We start from the raw sequence: 19,928 nt of genomic DNA, 5'->3' as shown, positions 1-19,928 counted from the left end.
TTTTCCCGAACATTAAACAAGCATTATTAAGCTGAAAAGGATTATTTTATCATCCAATAAGACTACAATTTTCAGATTAAAGCCTACCTATTGTGGCAAACATATTTTATCTACTTGGACTGACATTCTGACAAAATAAATCATGTTTGTAAATTCTTATCCTGCAAATATATTATCGTCCTAAATCAAAAATAGTATTTCAATAAAATGAGAAACATTTTTTATTGTTAGGTGGTATTCAACCCAACTTAATTTTTCAATCTAGACATGTTTTTTATTTTACACAATCGAACTAAAACTCAAAACTAGACGAAGGGTTATAATAGAAAGTGTTTGAAGTTAAATGCCAGTTTCACACTTATATGTTAAATTTTTAGGTTTAGAAATCAAATTTTAGAGATGAAATTGGTTGATCGGGTAAAGTTGCATGGATCAAATTAACTACGTACCTTGTCCTATGTGGCATGTGTGTAGAGAAAACTAGCTTACAATTAACTTTTACCATTTTTAGTGTGAGTAACAATGAATAATGAAATAATAATAAAAAAAAAACAGAGAAAATAACACAAGAAATTTAATAATAATGTTCAGTCAATTGAGTTTACGTCTCTTAGAGAAGCGCAAAGAAGTTACTACTATATATTAGTTAATGAATATTTGTGTTTATGACTATTATTTTCTCATTAGGTTTACATAACATATAAAAATGTAGCTCTCTACCCAATCATTTAACATCAGCCTCATCCTATAACATAATTTATATTTCGTGTTTTATGGAGAAAAAACATAATCTGCGGAAATATCAGTCATTCAACAACATAGAATAATAAAAATCTCTTCCACTAATCCATTCATATAAAAAGAGTTGATTGAAAAATAAGATGCATGATTAGAAATTGAAGACTGACCAAAATGACAAACTTTATTTTTTTTATAAAAAAGATGAAGGCTGATTTTGAGGCATTAGCTTTAATTTTGGTGAGATAGCAATGCTAGAAGTTTTAATTATATTCCAAATGTATTCCATACACACCAAAACAAAATTTAATATTTACAACTTTATCATTCCATGCATGAGAAGGTATTACGAATTATAAAAATTTATACACAGTTAATATATCATTTATTATTTATTTATATAACTTGTATGAAAAATTGACTAAAATAAATTATAAATAATACCATAACAGTATAAAAAACTATTATATTATTAGTGCATATAACTTTCTCTCCAAAATAAAAGCAACTTGTTCATGAGCAACTGCTTCTATTTCAACAAGAAGTATCTTATTAAATTACATTATTTTATACTATTATATGCTGTCTTAGCACCCTCTGATATCTAAAGGGGAGCTTAAGAGAGAGAGAAAAAAAGCAACAGTGACATTGGTGGAATGGATGCTCTCATATTATTTTTTTAATGGTTAAATAAGGGAGAAAAATAGACACATTTTATTAATTAGTATATCCCAACTTTTTATTATAAAAATTTGTATCTATCCTTCTCCTTCATTATGAACTAATAAAATAATAATATGAGAGATGCAAAATAGAAGGTAGAAAAAGGAGGAAGTTGTTATAGTTGGAGAAAATCTTCTATAGCTCTTCTGTCTATATCACTAATATCAATAGAATCCATTAGCTTTGTTAGCTTTTCACTGAGTTCTTCTACTTCTTTCTGCAAATTCTTAATGTGACAGCATGTTTCCTGCAAAATCTTAGATACTGGTTGCTGCACCAAAACACAAACTTCAAATCACCTAAACTAAAATTGATCTATATAAATGAAGTAAAATTTGGAAATAATGCTAATTTAGTCATAAAATGCCAGCCCAAGGCATGGATCTTTTACCTAGCTATTGAGCAGTCATATCTCGTAAGCAAATAGGTTACTTGTAGGATTTAAAACTACAATCTCAAGATCCCTAGTTAAACAACTTAATCGATTCGATGAGGGTAAAAAACTTTAAATTAAGTTATTTTGCAATTAAGAAACTAAGGTTTTAGTTTGAAGCTCAGTTGAATATCTAATTATATTTTTTTAAAAGTATTGTGATTCCAAAAATGATATTTGTTGTTGCATAAGATTGTATTTTGCATATAATTATGAGTAAGAATCCTATAGGCAAATAACATATAATGAATACACAAAAGACAACGTGTAATAATATTTTTATCCTTCTATTTATCATGAAATTATATTTTTGTCATTAAAAATATAAGTACAAACAATTACTTGTGTCTTCGTTAATGGAAAGGATCATTAATGTAGTGCACCAGAAACAATCATTACAAAATATTAGTCACAAATAATCAAATAAAGGTGAACTGAAATAGAACATATAAGAACACAAGATATAACACTGGAAGTGTTATTATGGATTCAACTATTGAAACTTGACTAATGAAATTCTCACATTATTTTCTACATTTCTGATTTGAAAACAACAATCATATATTATAAGAATTCATGAATTAATTACAAGTTGTAAAGTAAACATTTTCCTTGAAAACAATGCCATTATGAAGACCATGCAAAAAGATAATGTTCCAAAATCCAAATGTTCACGTCTGAGATTTGGTCATACCCTTAAGCCGTTTCTTTGGTTAAGTTGAGGCAACAGTACTTGTAACCTTGACACAAGATCATTAATCTCATTCTCATCTGTGCACAATGAATCTCTTGAGCTTCTGTGCCCAGACATGGCTGCAAATTCTGATTCTAACTAGTTCTTCTTGCTTACTTTTTTGTGTGTTGTGGAAGAAGTTGCACCAAGGAAGTTGTTTAAATAGAGAATGAGGGTGAATGATGAGAGAGAATAGTATCATAACAAGTTTCTTGAAGGCATTGATTAGTTGGAATAAGATAACTTCTGACAAAAAAAATTACAATTTGAATCAGGCCCCATTTATTACTGTGGTTTCTAGACCCATTATTTCCTAACAAAATCTTTAGAATATAACTCCATGTGCTTAATTTGTTTCTTGATGCATGTTTCCTATAGAGAGCACCAAAATGTGACTGATTGTTTGTTCTGTGGAAACTTTAGGGTCATTATACCTTCCCTAATTTTTTTGTTTAGGGTTTAGGGTTTAGGATGGTGAGCCTCAACACAATCATAAGAAACTCTTTGATATAGATTTTGGAGGTATTTGAAACTCTTGGATATATCTAGATGTGAAGTCTTACGTTAGATAAAAGGAGGATATAATAGTTTATAAGTAGAAATAAGCTCATAAAACTATTGTCTTAAGATTCTAGTTCAAGACGTAATGTTTCACTAGTATTTATTTATTTTTCTTATATCTGATAGTGAGACTCCTTAATGGTTGAAGGCTATTCAATTACGGACAAGTCCAACAAAAATACTCTCTTTACCATCAAATATAAGAATAGATATACCTCTTTTATCTTTAATAGAGATAGGAGTGTGATGCACTAATTATTTTTTATTTAGCTAATCACTACACCAATTTCATGTCAAGTGATGGAAGTTAGGTAATTTTATCCTTAAAATGTGAATACATGATTCATGATTCAAACCTCTAAATTTTGTCCTTAATTATTCAAATATTAAATCCACCAGGTAGTTTTGATGAAATCTTAATTTTTAGTATTGCAATAAATAAAAAACTAAGAGAACTTGTCAACTCACATAAGCATTGAACAAAAAGGCAAAATCATTACCTATTTAAAATAAATTTTAGTACTAATCTACCTTTACCAATGACAAGTTGACCAAATGGATTCTTCTCCAAATTATCAGGAAAGGGACAATTTTTTCAAAATTATTAATTTATAAAAAAATAAAATTTTGAACTATTGAATTTTTATTATTGTCATTTGTCGTAATCATATATATGTATTATCTTCTCTAGTAATAAAGAGGAGCAGGACTCCTAGTTGACTTGGTCAAAACTAAAAATTTATTTTGTACACATCTTTGATAGATAAAAAAATAAATTATTGAAAACTAGTTTTTTATTTATTTCAAGTACCTTTTCGAAAAGGTATTTGAAATACCTCCAACTAGCTTGCTTTCTAAAAGCTATAAGCTAATGCTAAGATTTACCAATTATTGTTTTCTTACTTTCCATATTCAAAATCATTACTTGTTTAAATTAAATTTTATTACTAATATCTTAAGTTTTTTTATCAGTTGCCAGTGACAACACAAGTTGACTCGGTCAAAAGCTCAAAATTTATTTTGTAGAGTTATTTGATAAATAAATAAAAAAGATGAGAGACTTTATCTATTGAAAACTAGTCATTTAATATACTACTTTAATTCATTTAATAAATTTCAATCAATTATATAATTAGTTTTATTATAGTACTTTAATTCAATCTGGTACTTATACAACTATCAACTTTCAGGTATAAGAAAATAGCTTTAGGCTAATAGTTCTATCAAACAGAAAGTAAATTTATGAAAAATTTAAGTAAAAAATGCTAACATATTTAATCCAATTTCACATTTTTTCCCTTATGCATTGTATTTTTCATATTGAGAGGCTAAAGAAAGTTGATGTGACTAAGCATGCATAACAAGATGAATGACTAAACTACATAGATATATATAAATCCGACAATGAGGAAGAGATGCTTGTGGGTGAGACAGTGTGCCCTGTGGTGAAGAAAATAACAAAGACAAAACCAATTATTGGAGAACACTATTCTTTATGGGACACACGGGTTTTGGAGTACCAACGTGCCAAATGGAAGGGGTGAGTATGAGTTTGATTGAGACGGGTTAAGACTTATTTCTTACCTGATCCTGAATGTTGGTCGAGTTATTTTTTGAACTCGAATTCGGTCCTAGATCCGAAGATAACTCGATCTTAAATATTGATCGTATCAGCCTTTAAACCTAACCGTAGACCTAATTAAATATAATGTATACTCATTTTATATAAAATATTTTCAATATTACTTATTATTATTATGGATATGTAATTTGTCATATAAAATGATATATGTATATATATATATATATATATATATATTGTTAATTATATATATATGATGAAAAATTAGAGAATTACTTTCGACAAAAATGTATCATTACTCGGTATACAATTGAATAGAGAAACATACAAATATGATGAGTACGTGATCATGGGACGAGTCAGACCAGGTCATGTTTGATCACTACTTGACTCTAAATATTGACTCAGTCTAATTTTTAAACTCGAACCCGATTCTAGACCTGATGAAACCTGAGCTCGCCCTTATCCAAAGGCAATTCTAATATCAACTAACAACGAGTTCTATATATTATCACATGATTATTCATTATTTATATTTGTTATTATTGATTTTTCAAAAAATTTAAATGAGTAATAGATAATATAATAATTATTTTCACTTACATTTCATACATATTAATCTCTAAGTTTAATATATTAAAAGTTTTTCATGCGTTACTTATTATTAATTCTTAAATAAAAATAAATATAAAGAATAATTTTGATTTTTAAAAAATTAATGTCCATATATGTAAACTCATAAATAAATAACATATATAATCATTGTATATAAAATAATTATCTAAATCTTTCTTTCACACAATTATTATTTTATATTTTAAGTAGGATATAGCAATGATGAGCAAACTCTTCTCCATTAATGAATATAGAATGTAAAAAATAAAGGAAAAATAACATATATTAACATTTATACCCTTTTTATTTAAAATGAGATTTACATTTTTATCCTTAAAATATAAAGGAAAAAATCATTTATCAGTCTCACTCAATGATATATCACATTATTACATACTAGGTTTGAGTCCACACAACAGTGCTCCTACCATCTATGTTCAGACCCTTTTAACAAAAATTCAATAGACCCTCATGTCTTTCTATTTTAAGACACCCCAAAAAATATGGTCTTCTCTTCTTTTACCTCATTGCATAATTGAAGTTAAAGTGTGCAACTAGAAGGTAGTGAAATTGATTTAGTTAGAAACATTACACTAATTAAGTTCATTTATTATTCTAAAGAATTTTATACACTCGTGTTTTGGTTCACTTTTATTCCCATAACTTTACACTAATTTTATTCATTAAAACTTGATGACTTTTAAAAAGCCTTAGAAGATTTTTTTTTCAGAAATTATCAATCATTTTTTATGTAAAATAAAAACAAAAATTATCATATAAAATGCTAACCAATAATCTCTAACTCTAAGGCCATATTGCTTGCAAACACAAGATATATTGCTTTATGTTTTGCATCCTTGGAGCATATTTTTTCCACTATCTTTTCCATATATGTTGGCTTACATAAGATACTAGCTTAAACAAATAAATAATGAAAATTTGTGAGTGCACTTACCCTCACTATGGTGTACATAAGTCATTGGTGCATGTATGAATGATAATTCTTATTTGCATAATTTTCTTTACACTTTTTATAACCATTGATGATTTTTTGTTTGTTTTGGAAACAATAATAAATAGATGATTAATATTTAGGTGTACAAAATTGGGATAAAAATATAATGAGATGATGCACATGTCAAAGAGAATAACAGTAGAAGTAGTGTCCATAGAACAAGTGGATTCTACACGTTGAACAACCTTTTGTTTTGTCCTTTCTTTCTTGTCAATAAAAGGAGCTAATTCTGGTTTGAAAAGTTGTTTTGAACAATTTTTAATTGACAATCATAGAGCACCGTAGATTTTATGAAATCGTGGTGAGTATGAAAGTATATACATATATATATATATATATATATATATATATTACTTAAGATGAATTCAATTTTCTGTTAGAAAGACTTGTTCCGCAGCCTATACAAATATATTTATATAGTTGTTAAGAATAGTGTTATAAAACTTGGCTTGGCTAGGATTGGCCGATCCGATCGGTTCAACCATGAACTAGATATTTGACCAGTCTGAATCTCTCATCTAACCAGTTTTATATTAAAATTAGATTGACTTGGTCAATTTAAGCCTAAAATTGGTAACTCAGTTGGACCGCTCAAGTCATCATTTTTTTTTAAAAACAACCCAAAACAATATTATTTTTTTTAATTTGTTAACTTCAAATTTTGTTGTTTAATTAAATTTTAAACATAAGAATACTTCTCTTCCAATTAAAACATAATATATAATATGTTGTTTGAGGATGCTTTTTTCACTTTGTTTGTGATATTTTATAATAGTAGAATATTTTTTATTGTTAGTTATTTAATTAGATATGATAATGTTTTTTAAATTTTAAATATAGAGTTATTAAATAATGTTAGTTAATATTATAATTTTTTTAAATTTTGTAATGTAAACAAAGTCAATTAGTCTAATCATTAACTCATTAGTCTAATCAGTGATTCATTGACTAACCAGTGATTCATTGACTCAATGCTCTCACCGAATCAATGAGTTTAATAAGACCATTAAGAAGTTAAGTTTAGTTATATAAATAATAAGTTCTGATTTATGATTATTCAACTCTATATCATAAGAAACAGTAGTTATTTTAAGATACATGTGGAGTAAGATAAATACAATTACACAACACCATTCTTTCAACGCATATCTGGTTGAAAAAATGCACACAAAATTTATGGTTGGGGAGAGAGAAAAATTGGTGTGTTATATTCAACAATTACTTGAGTATGCAAGCAACTATTGCATAGCAATTTTATGGGCCCAATTAATTTATGATCTGGTGAAGACAATGTAATTAATTACATGATTTAGATGTTAAGTTGAAATAGAATAACGTAGCATCTATTTAATAAACTAAGAGTTGTGTGATTGGATTAAATAGTTTTTGAGTTGCTTAGAATAAAGAAATATTAGAAAATCTGATATACTGTTGCTAAGTTTTTGGGGAAACAATATATAACAGATTCAAAGATTCAGGATTTGTAAAGTTTAGAGAAATAATAAGTAGGAAAATGAAAACTCCACAGATATGGTGGCTTGAGCCGTGAACAGACGGAAGCGGCCCTAGTTTTTTTGGAGGGTAATGAAGGAGATCAATTGGACACTCTTGCTGCTATGATCATGAACAAAATACCAAAACTAAGGATTTTGATGTTTTGATCTATCTCTCTTGTTTACTAGAGTGGTATTGCTATTGTTTTTGTGATTGTAAACTGGTATTTTTGTGTTGAGGACAGATTCATTAGTTGACATCTCCATTTATACTGCTCTCTCATGCTCAGTGCACCCTCTGCTATAGAGTCCCTTCAGATGCATTGTTCAACGTGCTCGGCTCACTTGACAATGTGCGTATTATGGGTAATTGATGGGAACGACAAAGTGAGGGTGCTCAAGGCGAGGGCGATCTGTGATGGAGGCGGCCAGTGCCTCGAAGTGGGGGTGGACTGTGATGGAGGTAACTAGTCCAAGGTCAGCGACTCAAGGTGAAGGCGAACTACCTAAAATATGGTCAAAATCATCATGACGAGACAACACAATCTTTTTTGTTTGAAAATTCAAGTTCCAGAATAACAAAGTATGAAATAACGAATAGGAAGAATAGATAACCTCATTGTAAATTTACAGTGTAATTAGTATATGGAAATAACAAATGTCAATCTTGCCCTGCATCTGAGGTACATGATCTTTAAGTCAATGACTGAGAAGTGAGAATATTCTAAATGAAAAAGGAAACTTTATTCCAACTTTGAACAAATGAATTAGTTCATAAGGTCTACAGTCATGTACACCATGAAATCTCCCTCTAAATTTTCACAGGTCCTTGTGCAATTTCTGATGTGCATGTTTCAAAAGGTAAAGCAAAAGCTTCAATTTGTGAACACCCTACTTTTAACAATTTTTTCTGCTTCAGTTACACTAATATGTCTCAACCCATTCTCCTTCAACCATCTCTTTCCCCCATCCATACATTCTTGCACTCTATTTTCATCCATTTTTAACAACTTTACACCTTCACTTGCTTTTGGGAAAAACCCTTCTGGTCTTAAACACCATGCCCCAAATACCCCAAATAAAACATCTAAGTCGCTACCGAATCTTTCAACGCCACTGTTATGAAATTTTACATTGCTTATAAGAATACCATTAAAAATTAATCGATCAATTCCTGCTGCCAAACTTCTCCAAACCCCAACAAAATCCTTACTATTCAGGTCTACTTCTACCACTGACATTTTACCTTGCAGATAATCCAGGGCCTCTATTAGGGTCTTTGACACAGTCCATCCTTCTTCAGCCTTCTGCCATTGCTTCTTGTTCTTCACATAATCTCGAGAACGAACATCGAATCCTCTCAAAATAGCTAGAGATATTTTTTCAACCCACTCTTTTCTAAACTCTTCCAACTTTTTGATCTCGTCATCGAAGATAACCCTTCCAGAACTCTCTGGCAACCCTTCACCATCTACATTTTCATTACTTGACAATTCCGTTTTATCATCCTGATCCATCCCCATCTCAAGGAAAAAGATATCCTCAGACCATTCATTTAAAACAGATTCAAAGTAATGAGCAGCATTGATGGAAATTGCAACTTTAATTACAGCAGCATCATCAGTTAAGGCAGTCAATCCTTCAGCTTCTTGGCAGCGGATAAGTATGGAATCATAAAATTTTCTTATAATAGGCACACCTGCTAATCTCAAAAATCTTGACCTCAAAGTGACACTAGGCAATGCTCGACAACGTTCAACAACAGATGCTAGATGCCGAAGAAAGGCACCCGAAACCAGGGGAGACTTGTGATCATCAGTACATGATGAAAGAACTACGACCTCAACTTTCTTCCTCCAATTACTCTCATCCTCAATATCTTGTTTCAACTTATCTAGGGAATCACCTAGTTCTATGTCTGCCCATAGATCAAGCCAGTCTGGCCGATCACAAAATACAGAAAGAGAAGAAATTTTCTGCAAGATATCATCATCATCGAAGGAGAGCAAGATACCAGAATGCTCTACCAAAGACTTAATCCGTTTGTCAAAAGCTATCATCAAGTCAATAAGATGCAGCCATGATATCCTAGCAGATGATTGAATACCTGTAACACTCTCCTCATCTAGTTGACTAATGTAACTAGGAAAAATTTCTTTTGCCAAGTATGTGGATAAAGAGGTTACCATTGCTGAGATCCATTCTTCTCTGCAACTATAGCCAGCTACCTTCGCTTCGTCAATCAGTGGCTGCAACAATTCATCCATAGCGTCAACATAATCTCGTGTGATCTTATACACAAGAGTAAAAATGAATTCTGGTTTATCAACCCATTTCGAGAAATGTCGTTGGGACGCCAATGATAAGGGATTCACAAGCTCTTCAATTACCCAAAGTGGTTGTCGCAGAGCAAGTTCCCTATTTTGGCCCTCAAGTTGCCTAGATTTCCTTTGCCTTTGCAACTCCTGTAGGTTGCACAGAGCAAGAAAGTTTTCAGAATACTTGAGTTTAAGATCTGCTTGCATACTCAGTAGAGGATTCAAGACTTGATTCGCAGTCCTTCCATCCGAATACGCAGAAGTCAAACCAGAAAGAGCTGGGGGCCATCTAAGTGAAGCAAGCAGTGCCCGATGATCAGCAATTGCCTGGGGTCTTAAAATAGCTAGAGCTCGATCTACTCGATGATCAACCGCTGAAACAAGCTGCTTCCACTCAGGGTGTGTCCTTGTAATTGAAGTTAATATTTCTTCTGTTGTTTTAAGTGTTTTAATAGCAAGCAGACGCATTTCCTGCAACATTTGAGGATGCATTAGGGAATAGAGTAATTATATATTTCCCATTATCATCTTGCTCATATTATTAAAGTGTGCTCACTTCTGAATTCTGATCAGAAGAATGCTTCCTAAGGTTTTTGCTCATAGTATATGATACAGCATCTTCAATATCACCGACCAACGTATCAAGTTTCAATGCTGTCTCTGGAAGGTACACAAAGGAGCTTTAAGAAACTATTAAAAAAGGTAATACCTAAGAAATCAAACCAAAAGCAGTACAGTAACCATCCCATGGAACAACAAACAATATCTTATAAAGCATTGAAACACAAATATTTGAATAAAAAAGTCATCTTGCATCAATGTTCCCATAATGTTATTCAATGTTACAGTACCTTGTATCTGAATTTAGTGCTGTCTAGAAAAGTTCTAAGAAACTGAAAAACACTGGCAAAAACCATACAACCTAAGAACTCAAACCAAAGGCAATAATCATCATTGTAAAGCTTAACATTCCATGATAATTACAACAAACCTAATCATAACAATCACCAGAACACAAATACTACAACAAAAACATGATCTGCATTCTTCCCACAATGTCTTTGATTTTACACTAAGCATCTATGAAGGTTGAGTGCTGCCTCTGGAAGACACACAAAGGAGTTTAAACAAACAAACAACAATGACAACAAAAACGGCATAAAGACAAAAAAACAAACATTTGAATAATTTTTTTACCAAGAATTGCAACAAACTCACTTAATAAAAAATTAAGCAAACACAAATATAATTTTTTTACCAAGCATTTTGTGCGCCAGTTAAAGAATCAAAAGATGTATTTTTTTATTGAAACTGCAACTTTTGAATTTCCAATATATTAATTACATCAATTTCAATAAAAACTTATCTTCCATTCTTTAACCAGTACTGGACACTGGTTAGCAATACACCAGAACCAACAACCATGTCTTATTTCCATTACGTAGGAGAAAAGGCAATGCAATGCATGTGGCTTCACACACAGCCTTAAACCAATAAAGAACTGTTTCTAGAATTTGTACCAGAAATCCGTCTCAAAAGGCAGCAACCTTATCGTTTCTGCCGATGCTCACCGTCTTCAATAAAAAGAATCATATTCCAATATTTCCTATAATGCCCTTCCATTTGCAAAATTCAAAGCCCAACACAATAACAAAAAAACTGCAAAAAAGGTGGAAAACTCAAACCTGCATATACACGAATTGTCTCAAACCTAGCCACTTCCTTTGCCAAAGCAGCAAGTTCCTCTCTGAAACCCTTCCCACCCTTTCCATCTTCATTCAACAGAACAAAACAATTTCTATAAATTCATAAACAACAAAAAAATCTATTATAACAATTCGAATTGAAACTTGAATCGAACCTGGCACAACGCTGGAGGAGCAAGTAGAAGAAAGATTATTCAACCTAGAATCAACGTCGCCAAAGAAGCCGTGGATTTCGCCGGAGAAGGAAGCGTAACCTGCGAGACCCGATCCGAGTCTCCGATTCAACCCGGACAGAATACGATCCAAATCGGAGCACTGAGTTTGGAGCTCGGCGACGAAACTCGGAGCTTCGGCGAGGGTGAGTTTGGTATGGAATTTGTGATCGAGGAAGGACAGTGCGAAGGGTGAGAGGTGAGAAGGTGGAGGTAGAGTTTGGACGGATTCCATGAAAATCAAGTTTTGGAGTTTGGAGAAGGTTCTTCGCCGCCGTGTGCGGTGGTTCTCCGGTGGTAGATTACGATTACTTTTTCGGTTATTTCAGATTTTGATTGAAAAGTACTGTTTGTTCGGTGGATCCAATCGAGGTCCGAATTTTTCTTATGCTGTTTTTTATTGACATTTTAATTTTTATTTAGGAAATTTTTAATAATTTAAAAAGAATATACTAAATACATAGTTCATTCAACAGGAAAATTGTGTCCCTAATTTTATTCTTTTACTTCTTCTTTTGATTACCAATAATATCCTATCAGTCTATAGATCAAGAATATTTTTTTTGGATTGTGTGATTGTCCCCTCCCAACAAATGACACCTCTAAGAATCAAATCTTTGAGTTATTATCATTTTGGAATCTAGTGGGCACCGCTAAACTAACAAATGTATGTGAGTTAGAACTCTTCTAGCTTAATTAGAGTTAAGTTTAAAATTTATATTGATTTATGTTTTTCAATAATGTTTATGGGTGGACTAATGTAGTATGTATATTTATTTCATTTTATATAGTTGAGAAATGAAGAGATATCAATTCTAACATAGTTTTAATTAGTCAAATATTTTAAACCCAAATTAGTTTAGATCGAATAATCTTTACATATCTTCATTAATTAATCAAGATTATTAAGTCCACCCCTAATGGAATCATGTTGTGCATTTGTAATTTCATGGTATGGCTCCTTTTTAACATATACTATAAACTCGAATGACTTATTTAATCCTAAATATTGAACGAGCTAACTTATTAATAAAGTACCTTAAGTGACCCATAGTCGAGTTTAATCAATTTTTGTTATGTTAAATTTCTAAAGTTTGTTTAGTAGGTACAAATTTACAAATTTTATCACAAAAGAAGTCCTAAGATTAATTGTCCGTGCACTTGAACATGTGATTTTAGATAAAAGCTATGCACTTGAACAAATTGTCATCTAAAAGTGTAAGATCTCATTAGATCGACCAAGAAGTCAATAGTTCAAATTTTTGGAGCAATACTTGTTAGAATGGGCAACCACATACTCCAAATTAGTATCTTATCCAAAAAGGTGAAGTAATACTTTGGTAGTACCAAAAAAATAAATGTAATATTGTTGTGCAACTCATATCTCTAAATAACAGTAATACAAGTTATGAGTTTGAGTTGATGTAAATAGGTCGGGGTAGATGACTATATATTTATGTTATGTAAACTTAATATAACAAGGAGAAGAATAGTCACACACTAATTCTAATTCTCTAATAATACATAGTGGTAACCTCTCAACGCTCCCGAAGACGTAAGCACAATTGGCCGAACCTCGTTACCAAATCCTTGTGTTATTCTCTTTTCTCTATACTCTTTTACTATTTGATTGCTTGCTTGTTTCCAACAAATACTATAAAGGCTGACACAATGCATAAGACTCTCACCCAATGACACAATCTTATCCATCACAAATAAGTGAAAAGACTATTTCCAAAATTTGAACCTATAATCTTAAAGTCATAAGATAAGCAACCTTACCGTTACGTCAACTCACTAAACCATAGTTAAATAGAACACTATGAAAAGTCAAAAGCTCAAAATCGGGTAATGCTTCCACTTCTTGTTTCTGTAGGACTGCATAAAGCAGACATGTTCCTTGGTCTATTCTCCTGCAACTGCCTAACAACTTCTTCCATGCTTGGTCTAACTGATGCCACTAGAGCACAACATCCCATTGCAAGCTTCAATGCCGGCACCAACCCATCTTCCATTGGATTTCTTATCCCTTTCAAGAGTTCCACATCGAACACTTCCATTGTAATCTCCTTCAGAACCACTATTTTTACGATCGAAGGCAAATCCACAACCTCGCCATTCCTTCCGCTTTTCCCGAGTTTCTTGCCTATCAAGATTTCCAACAATAGTATACCGAATGCGTAAACATCGGTCCAAATCACCAGCTTATCGAGGTCGAAATCAATGAGCTTGGCAACAAAGAAGTCGTCCACAAGCACGTTTTTGGTTCTTATGTTCGCATGAGTTCAAATCGCAACATTTCATTTTGTCTGAATTACATATATCCGTAGATGCTCGGTTTAGTTACACCCTCCATCCCTCTTTATTCAAAAATTATAGCAACATCTATTGAGATTATGTTGTCCTTACACTAATTACCTGCCTTGAGGTCCCTTAAGATTTATGCTATCATTATACTTACCTCCATTGCAAAATAAACCTCAAGGAAGGTTGGTGTTTTCTGAAACAAGAGCCGGTGTCGGGTGTAATTATGTCAATTATCAAGGGAGGTTAGCGTAATTTTCCCTTTCATTTTCAGTAATACTTTGTCTTGATCTCCAAGAAAATGAAACACATAAGGTTAATCTTAGGAGATGAAAACTTGGTATTTACTTCCATTTGTGACATAAATGTGATCCTGCTAATAGGCATCTTAAACATTCTTGATTGATCATTGATAAAAAGGAAGCATCAACTATTTCATGACTTCAAAGAAATAATTGAATATGAGGCCTACTTCAAGGGTGTTTTACAAATTTGTGCAATTACATAGTTATTGTTTTCGAGTGATCAATAGTTTGAATCTGTCTATTAGGTACAATCTTTAGTTTCTGGCAGATATTCTCTTTATAAAAGTTCTAACATTTTATTATAGGTCTAAACATGTACTTAAAGTTAGTATGACTTTCATCATATAATTCTTTTCTCATTAACCAAAAAAATCATCAGCAATTTGCTTCTAATTTTGAGACACTTTTAAATGTTATAGGTGTTTTCAGTTTGAAGGAATCTTGATCAAATTAGAGACTAACACAGCATAAAAAGATTCTGATTATTATGAAATTGAGTAATATGAAATTCCATGTATGCAAGTGTATGATTGAAACATAAAAAACAATAAAAGGAAATGCCTATGAGAGAATTATGTATTGAACAAACCATGTAAAAGATCATGCTTTATAACTGTCAAACATGAATTCTTATCCTTGCAACTATCTTCTTTCAATAACCACAAAGCAATGGTGCTTCCATCAACAACCTTTGCCTTATAAGCAGTTCCATTACATGTCTTCTCTATAACATGTTGGACTTAAGCAGCCCAACCCAAAAGATTAATCTATTAAGTAGGAAAACCTCATGACTTATACCACATTGTGTTTGTTATTTTACTCAATGTGAGACTCCTAACATTGTTGCCCCCTTTAAGGGCTAACGTCCATGTCAACTTTCACTTTATTGACACTAACATGATGATAACCCTTTTTCTTTTAGCAACTTCACTCACTTATTAATATTTGGTAATATACCTTAATCTAGCCTATAGTAGTCCTTTCTGTGACACAACTCTTAATGAAAGACACAAATTGTTAGGACTTGAGCACACGAGGAGAACAATACCCAAAAGACTACACTAGAATCATATACCAAAATTTCTTACATAAGTAATTGGTGCGGTCAAAATTCCAACTTGTGACATTTTTATTTTAACTTAATTAATTTGTTAAAAACACATAAACCTGTTTGTGAAACAAGTTCTTTATAGAAATGTATAGATTAAAATAAATTTGCTTATTTTTTACTGAAATGTTACAAGGTTTTCTATTTTAGAAAACACAATGTTTTAAGATTTTCTTGTGGTCCTAAATTCCTTATTTTACCTGTTAAAAGGCAAAGCAAAGTTAAGTGAAATGAAATCGTTAAAATTTATAGTTATGTAAGACCTTGCTAAATCCTAGGATGACCAAACATTCAAGAATTCAATTCTTGGGAACAACACTTGTTAGGAGCGACAACCATGCACTCCAAAATGGATTAGTTCCTTAACAAAAAGGGTGGAGAAATACCCTTAATAGTACCAAGAAAATCATTAAAGTTTAAATCAATTGTTATTCACTAAGAGGGGATTAAAGTGTAAATTATTAAAAGTGTAATTGTTACAAATACCTCTTATGTGACAATGTCTTTTTTATCTCTTGTCACTTTTGTGTTCAATCAAATAGAGGGATGGAAAATTCAACATCTCCTTATTCTATATTTTTCTTCTCATTTTCTCTAATACCAAAGAATCAATGTAGTGTTATTTGAATTTGACTGTATTTAACTACTTTCCATTTACTTTATTACCTTCTGATCTTTATCAGCATATAATTTTCTAAAGAAATTCCAATAATCAATGGAAAGTTTCAACAATATAGCTTTTTCCCCTAAGGTTTAACCATGCATTATTAGCATGAGTGATCTCTCTTAACAGAAAGCAATTGGAGTATAACACTGAGAAACATATTTACTGAAGTATCATTTGCACTGAGTCTATGTATATGATATACATGATCTAAGAAATGGAAATGGCATAAATGATGGCAATTCCACTCTATCAAAATCTTTCTTCTCCTGTCTCAATAATAACTCACAGGTTACACAGATTTACATTTAACAAGTGTGTAATCCGGAAATGGATCGGCTCAATACGACTTACTCTGATGCCACTACTTATATTTTTCCATAATCCTTTTAGCTTCTTCCACGGGATCATCGACAGGAGTGGATGTGGTTCCTCCATTCTTGCTAGGCCCTTGATCTTTATTGAATGCTAGGAACGCGAAGTATGCAAGTCCCATAGTGGCCTGTCATAGAGCATTTTACTTGTTCATCAACCATAACAGAGAGCACTGAAGCTTAAAGCGTAGAAGTTTAAACTATCGGTCTTAAATTTGATGGGAAAAAATAAGACAGACAACTTACCAATACAAAGAAAGCTGTAGAGATGAAAGACTTGAGTAAAAAAAGTGCAACACTAAAAGCCACAAAGGTTACTGAAATCCTTGCTATTGGTCTTGGTACTGAATTCTAGCATCAAGGAAGAGAAGAAAAAGAAACATAAAAAAACAAGAGATTGCAGTAATTGTAACAAGTTTGAAAATAATTGCTAGAATAGATGGTTGGCATTTTAAGTTTGAAAAGGCAACTGACTTACAGGAACCAAATCGGTGGCCGCCTCGATTCCATCCCTACTAACTTTCCACGCACTCTGCACAACTATCTCATGATCACAAAGATGGTTGAAACAAAAGAGCGATAATTAGGCTTCCTGGATTTGTTAAAAAACGAGCAAAATGAACAATGTAAAATAAAAAGGACATGGTTGATACAGAACAACCCAGAAAATGGAATATTCTTGATCATAAAGAGCAGATACTTCATACAAATCACAAGATACTTTCATGGCGCAAGTACATACAACAACTCTTTTAATCTTATGGTGTTTACCGTTGCATAAACTTAAGACCAATTTGTGTCTCAGATTGACCCCTCATGAAATTAACATGGCATGCAGATACTACGGACTACAAAATGATTAATTGTGACGACAGACCAACAACAATTACCAGGATTGCAATCAAGTACAGTCACTATCCGGAAAGGATTGTATCCTTTCGGTCGCTATATGTGCATATGAAAACTATGAAAATTTTAGGCATAAATTAAACTAGCCATACACAAGTCCTACTGCAACTGTATCCACCAAAGAAACACTAATATCCGTATAAGGTGACAAGCCATTATATATAAAACAATGATAGATTTTTGCTGAGAATTGAGTTTGGTAATCATAGGGTATGGCCTATGTTTGTGGTTGGAGTGGAGTTGTTTTTGTTCACTGATTGGTGTTGAATTTACTTCACACTCCAGGCCTTTGTTGTATCTCCTTTTGGCGTTAATGGTAAATATTTACATTTTCACCTAAATATACACAAATGGCATGACATAATAGAATCAAGATACTATGTATAGATTGGTTTTCAATGAACAAGGTTCCTCGTGAAAAAACAAAAATAGGGTGGCCCAGCGCACGAGGCTCCCACTTAGTCCGGTTTGGGGAGGTAGATGTACGCAGCTTACCTCAACAAAAGAAGAGGCTATTTCTAGGATTTGAACCCGTGACCTCGAGGTCACTAAGCAACAACCTTAATGTTACCTTACCGTTGCGCAAAGAGAGAAAACAATCTAAAGATTATGTTAGTGTAAAGTAATTTAGAGCATTCAACATAGAAATAAAAAATGGGTGCTACTCAGTTCATTAGCCACTTCAATTTTATCCACAAATTGTCAATAGAGATAAACCATAGCATTAACTAACAATTTCAGTATGATAATTAACTAAGACTACTATCTAACTTTTTAATGCATATAACTTCAATAGTCATAATTTCTGCATAAAACTCCACCAAAACTAGAACATGCCATAGATACAAAGTTACATAATAACCCCTTAACTAAACTTGAAAATTGAAATTACCAACTAAGAGAAGTACCTATGGAAAAACAATACTAATAACTAAATTTGAAGGAAAATGAAAAGTCACAATATATATATTAAATGATAAACCTTTGGACTAACCTTTAATGAAATTCGATTGTGCAGCAAAAACTACAAAAGAGGAGCGAGGTTTCTGGGTTATGGAAACATTGAATTGAGTGTTTGATAGGAAAGTTTGCTTCTTTAACTTCAGAAACGAATTGGGTGAAAGAAATTGATGATGGGTAAGAGGAAAAATTCGATTTTGGCTGCAATTTGGAGAGAAAAAGGGACTGTGAACAAAAACTGAAGCAGACATTTTTCTGTCAAATATATAAACTTCAAAAGGTTAAAAGATTATTTATTCCAAGTTGAACAATGGTTTCAAATTGGTTGGTTTCAGTTACACATTGTTGATGAAGTGCAAAGTGAAAAAAGATGAGACATTGAAACTGAAAAAATGAATTGAAAGTTTATTGTAATGTTTCAGCTTTGGTTTTCAGCCTCACAAATATGAAGCCCATAAGTTGATGTTGAATATTTTTGTGGCCCAAGTATTATCCAAACATTGGTAATTGTGAATCTAATTATTCATAAATGAAAATATATATGTTTATGAGTAAAATATCTAGTGTAAAAATTTATACACAAATAATGTATCATTCACAGTTTATTTGTAAAAAATTTATTTAAGAGTCGATGATAATAAAATATGAATGATGAATTATACATTGATAGTTTTAAAAATATCTTATTGTATACATCTTTTTCTCTAGGTTTACCTGCCAAGTAAATTTTTATTTCTTTTGTTGCCTAGTGCTAGTTCAAGCTATTCTTATTGAAATTATTATTTTAGTAAGTATACAGGTGGAGTAAATAAATTAAGATAACATTTCAATATTATGTTATCATTCAAAATTAAAATGATGATATGGTTTGTTTGGAAGAAATCGTCTCATATCCTATAAAATGCGAGTGTGAATCTTGCTATCAAGGTAAGGATTTTGGATAATTTTTTAAATACATTTATAAGCACTCTCTAAGTTGTGATGCTCAAGAACTATTTACCTAGACAACACATGTGAAATAAAGAAATTAAATTTCTAGTTAATTTATGGATTTAATATTTATGTATTTTTTATATGTTAATTATGATTAACTCTTAAATAAAAGTAATACAAATAAACAATGAATGATATATTGACATTGTTGTTGAGATTTTCTTGAATTATATTATTATAAG

At 31.6% G+C, this 19,928-nt stretch overlaps 3 protein-coding genes across 3 annotated transcripts; all 3 read right to left on the bottom strand.

The window, feature by feature from the left end:
• On the bottom strand, window positions 1,430-2,715 carry LOC109360060 (transcription factor ILI4-like). The gene is made up of 2 exons (XM_019604803.1): window positions 2,589-2,715; window positions 1,430-1,732 (listed from the first exon to the last, which is right to left on the bottom strand). The coding sequence occupies exons 1-2, from the start codon at window positions 2,703-2,705 to the stop codon at window positions 1,577-1,579; spliced, it is 273 nt and encodes a 90-aa protein (XP_019460348.1). The 5' UTR covers window positions 2,706-2,715; the 3' UTR covers window positions 1,430-1,576.
• Window positions 8,467-12,521, bottom strand: LOC109360990 (RINT1-like protein MAG2). The gene is made up of 4 exons (XM_019606256.1): window positions 12,073-12,521; window positions 11,897-11,983; window positions 10,768-10,871; window positions 8,467-10,682 (listed from the first exon to the last, which is right to left on the bottom strand). Exons 1-4 carry the CDS (start codon window positions 12,362-12,364, stop codon window positions 8,769-8,771), a joined length of 2,397 nt encoding a protein of 798 aa, XP_019461801.1. The 5' UTR covers window positions 12,365-12,521; the 3' UTR covers window positions 8,467-8,768.
• LOC109361324 lies at window positions 16,633-19,140 on the bottom strand. Its single transcript, XM_019606772.1, has 4 exons — window positions 18,788-19,140; window positions 17,363-17,424; window positions 17,131-17,235; window positions 16,633-17,012 (listed from the first exon to the last, which is right to left on the bottom strand). The coding sequence occupies exons 1-4, from the start codon at window positions 19,002-19,004 to the stop codon at window positions 16,875-16,877; spliced, it is 522 nt and encodes a 173-aa protein (XP_019462317.1). The 5' UTR covers window positions 19,005-19,140; the 3' UTR covers window positions 16,633-16,874.

This window comes from Lupinus angustifolius, chromosome LG11 (genome assembly GCF_001865875.1).
Source record: "Lupinus angustifolius cultivar Tanjil chromosome LG11, LupAngTanjil_v1.0, whole genome shotgun sequence".
NCBI classification, from domain to species: domain Eukaryota; kingdom Viridiplantae; phylum Streptophyta; class Magnoliopsida; order Fabales; family Fabaceae; genus Lupinus; species Lupinus angustifolius.
Note: the sequence above shows the minus strand (reverse complement) of the source record. Positions and strands in the feature narration are given on the sequence as shown.

Excerpts from the sequence above, each read along its gene's own strand:
- LOC109360060 (XM_019604803.1), bottom strand. The coding sequence starts at position 2,705 with ATGTCTGGGCACAGAAGCTCAAGAGATTCATTGTGCACAGATGAGAAT. Across the intron at positions 1,733-2,588 it reads ACCAAAGAAACGGCTTAAGG|CAACCAGTATCTAAGATTTT; the intron begins GTATGACCAAAT and ends GTTTTGGTGCAG.
- LOC109360990 (XM_019606256.1), bottom strand. The coding sequence starts at position 12,364 with ATGGAATCCGTCCAAACTCTACCTCCACCTTCTCACCTCTCACCCTTC. Across the intron at positions 11,984-12,072 it reads CTCCTCCAGCGTTGTGCCAG|ATGGAAAGGGTGGGAAGGGT; the intron begins GTTCGATTCAAG and ends TGTTGAATGAAG. Across the intron at positions 10,683-10,767 it reads CTTCTGATCAGAATTCAGAA|GAAATGCGTCTGCTTGCTAT; the intron begins GTGAGCACACTT and ends CAAATGTTGCAG.
- LOC109361324 (XM_019606772.1), bottom strand. The coding sequence starts at position 19,004 with ATGTCTGCTTCAGTTTTTGTTCACAGTCCCTTTTTCTCTCCAAATTGC. Across the intron at positions 17,425-18,787 it reads ACAATCGAATTTCATTAAAG|TTGTGCAGAGTGCGTGGAAA; the intron begins GTTAGTCCAAAG and ends ATCATGAGATAG. Across the intron at positions 17,236-17,362 it reads CGGCCACCGATTTGGTTCCT|AATTCAGTACCAAGACCAAT; the intron begins GTAAGTCAGTTG and ends CCTTGATGCTAG.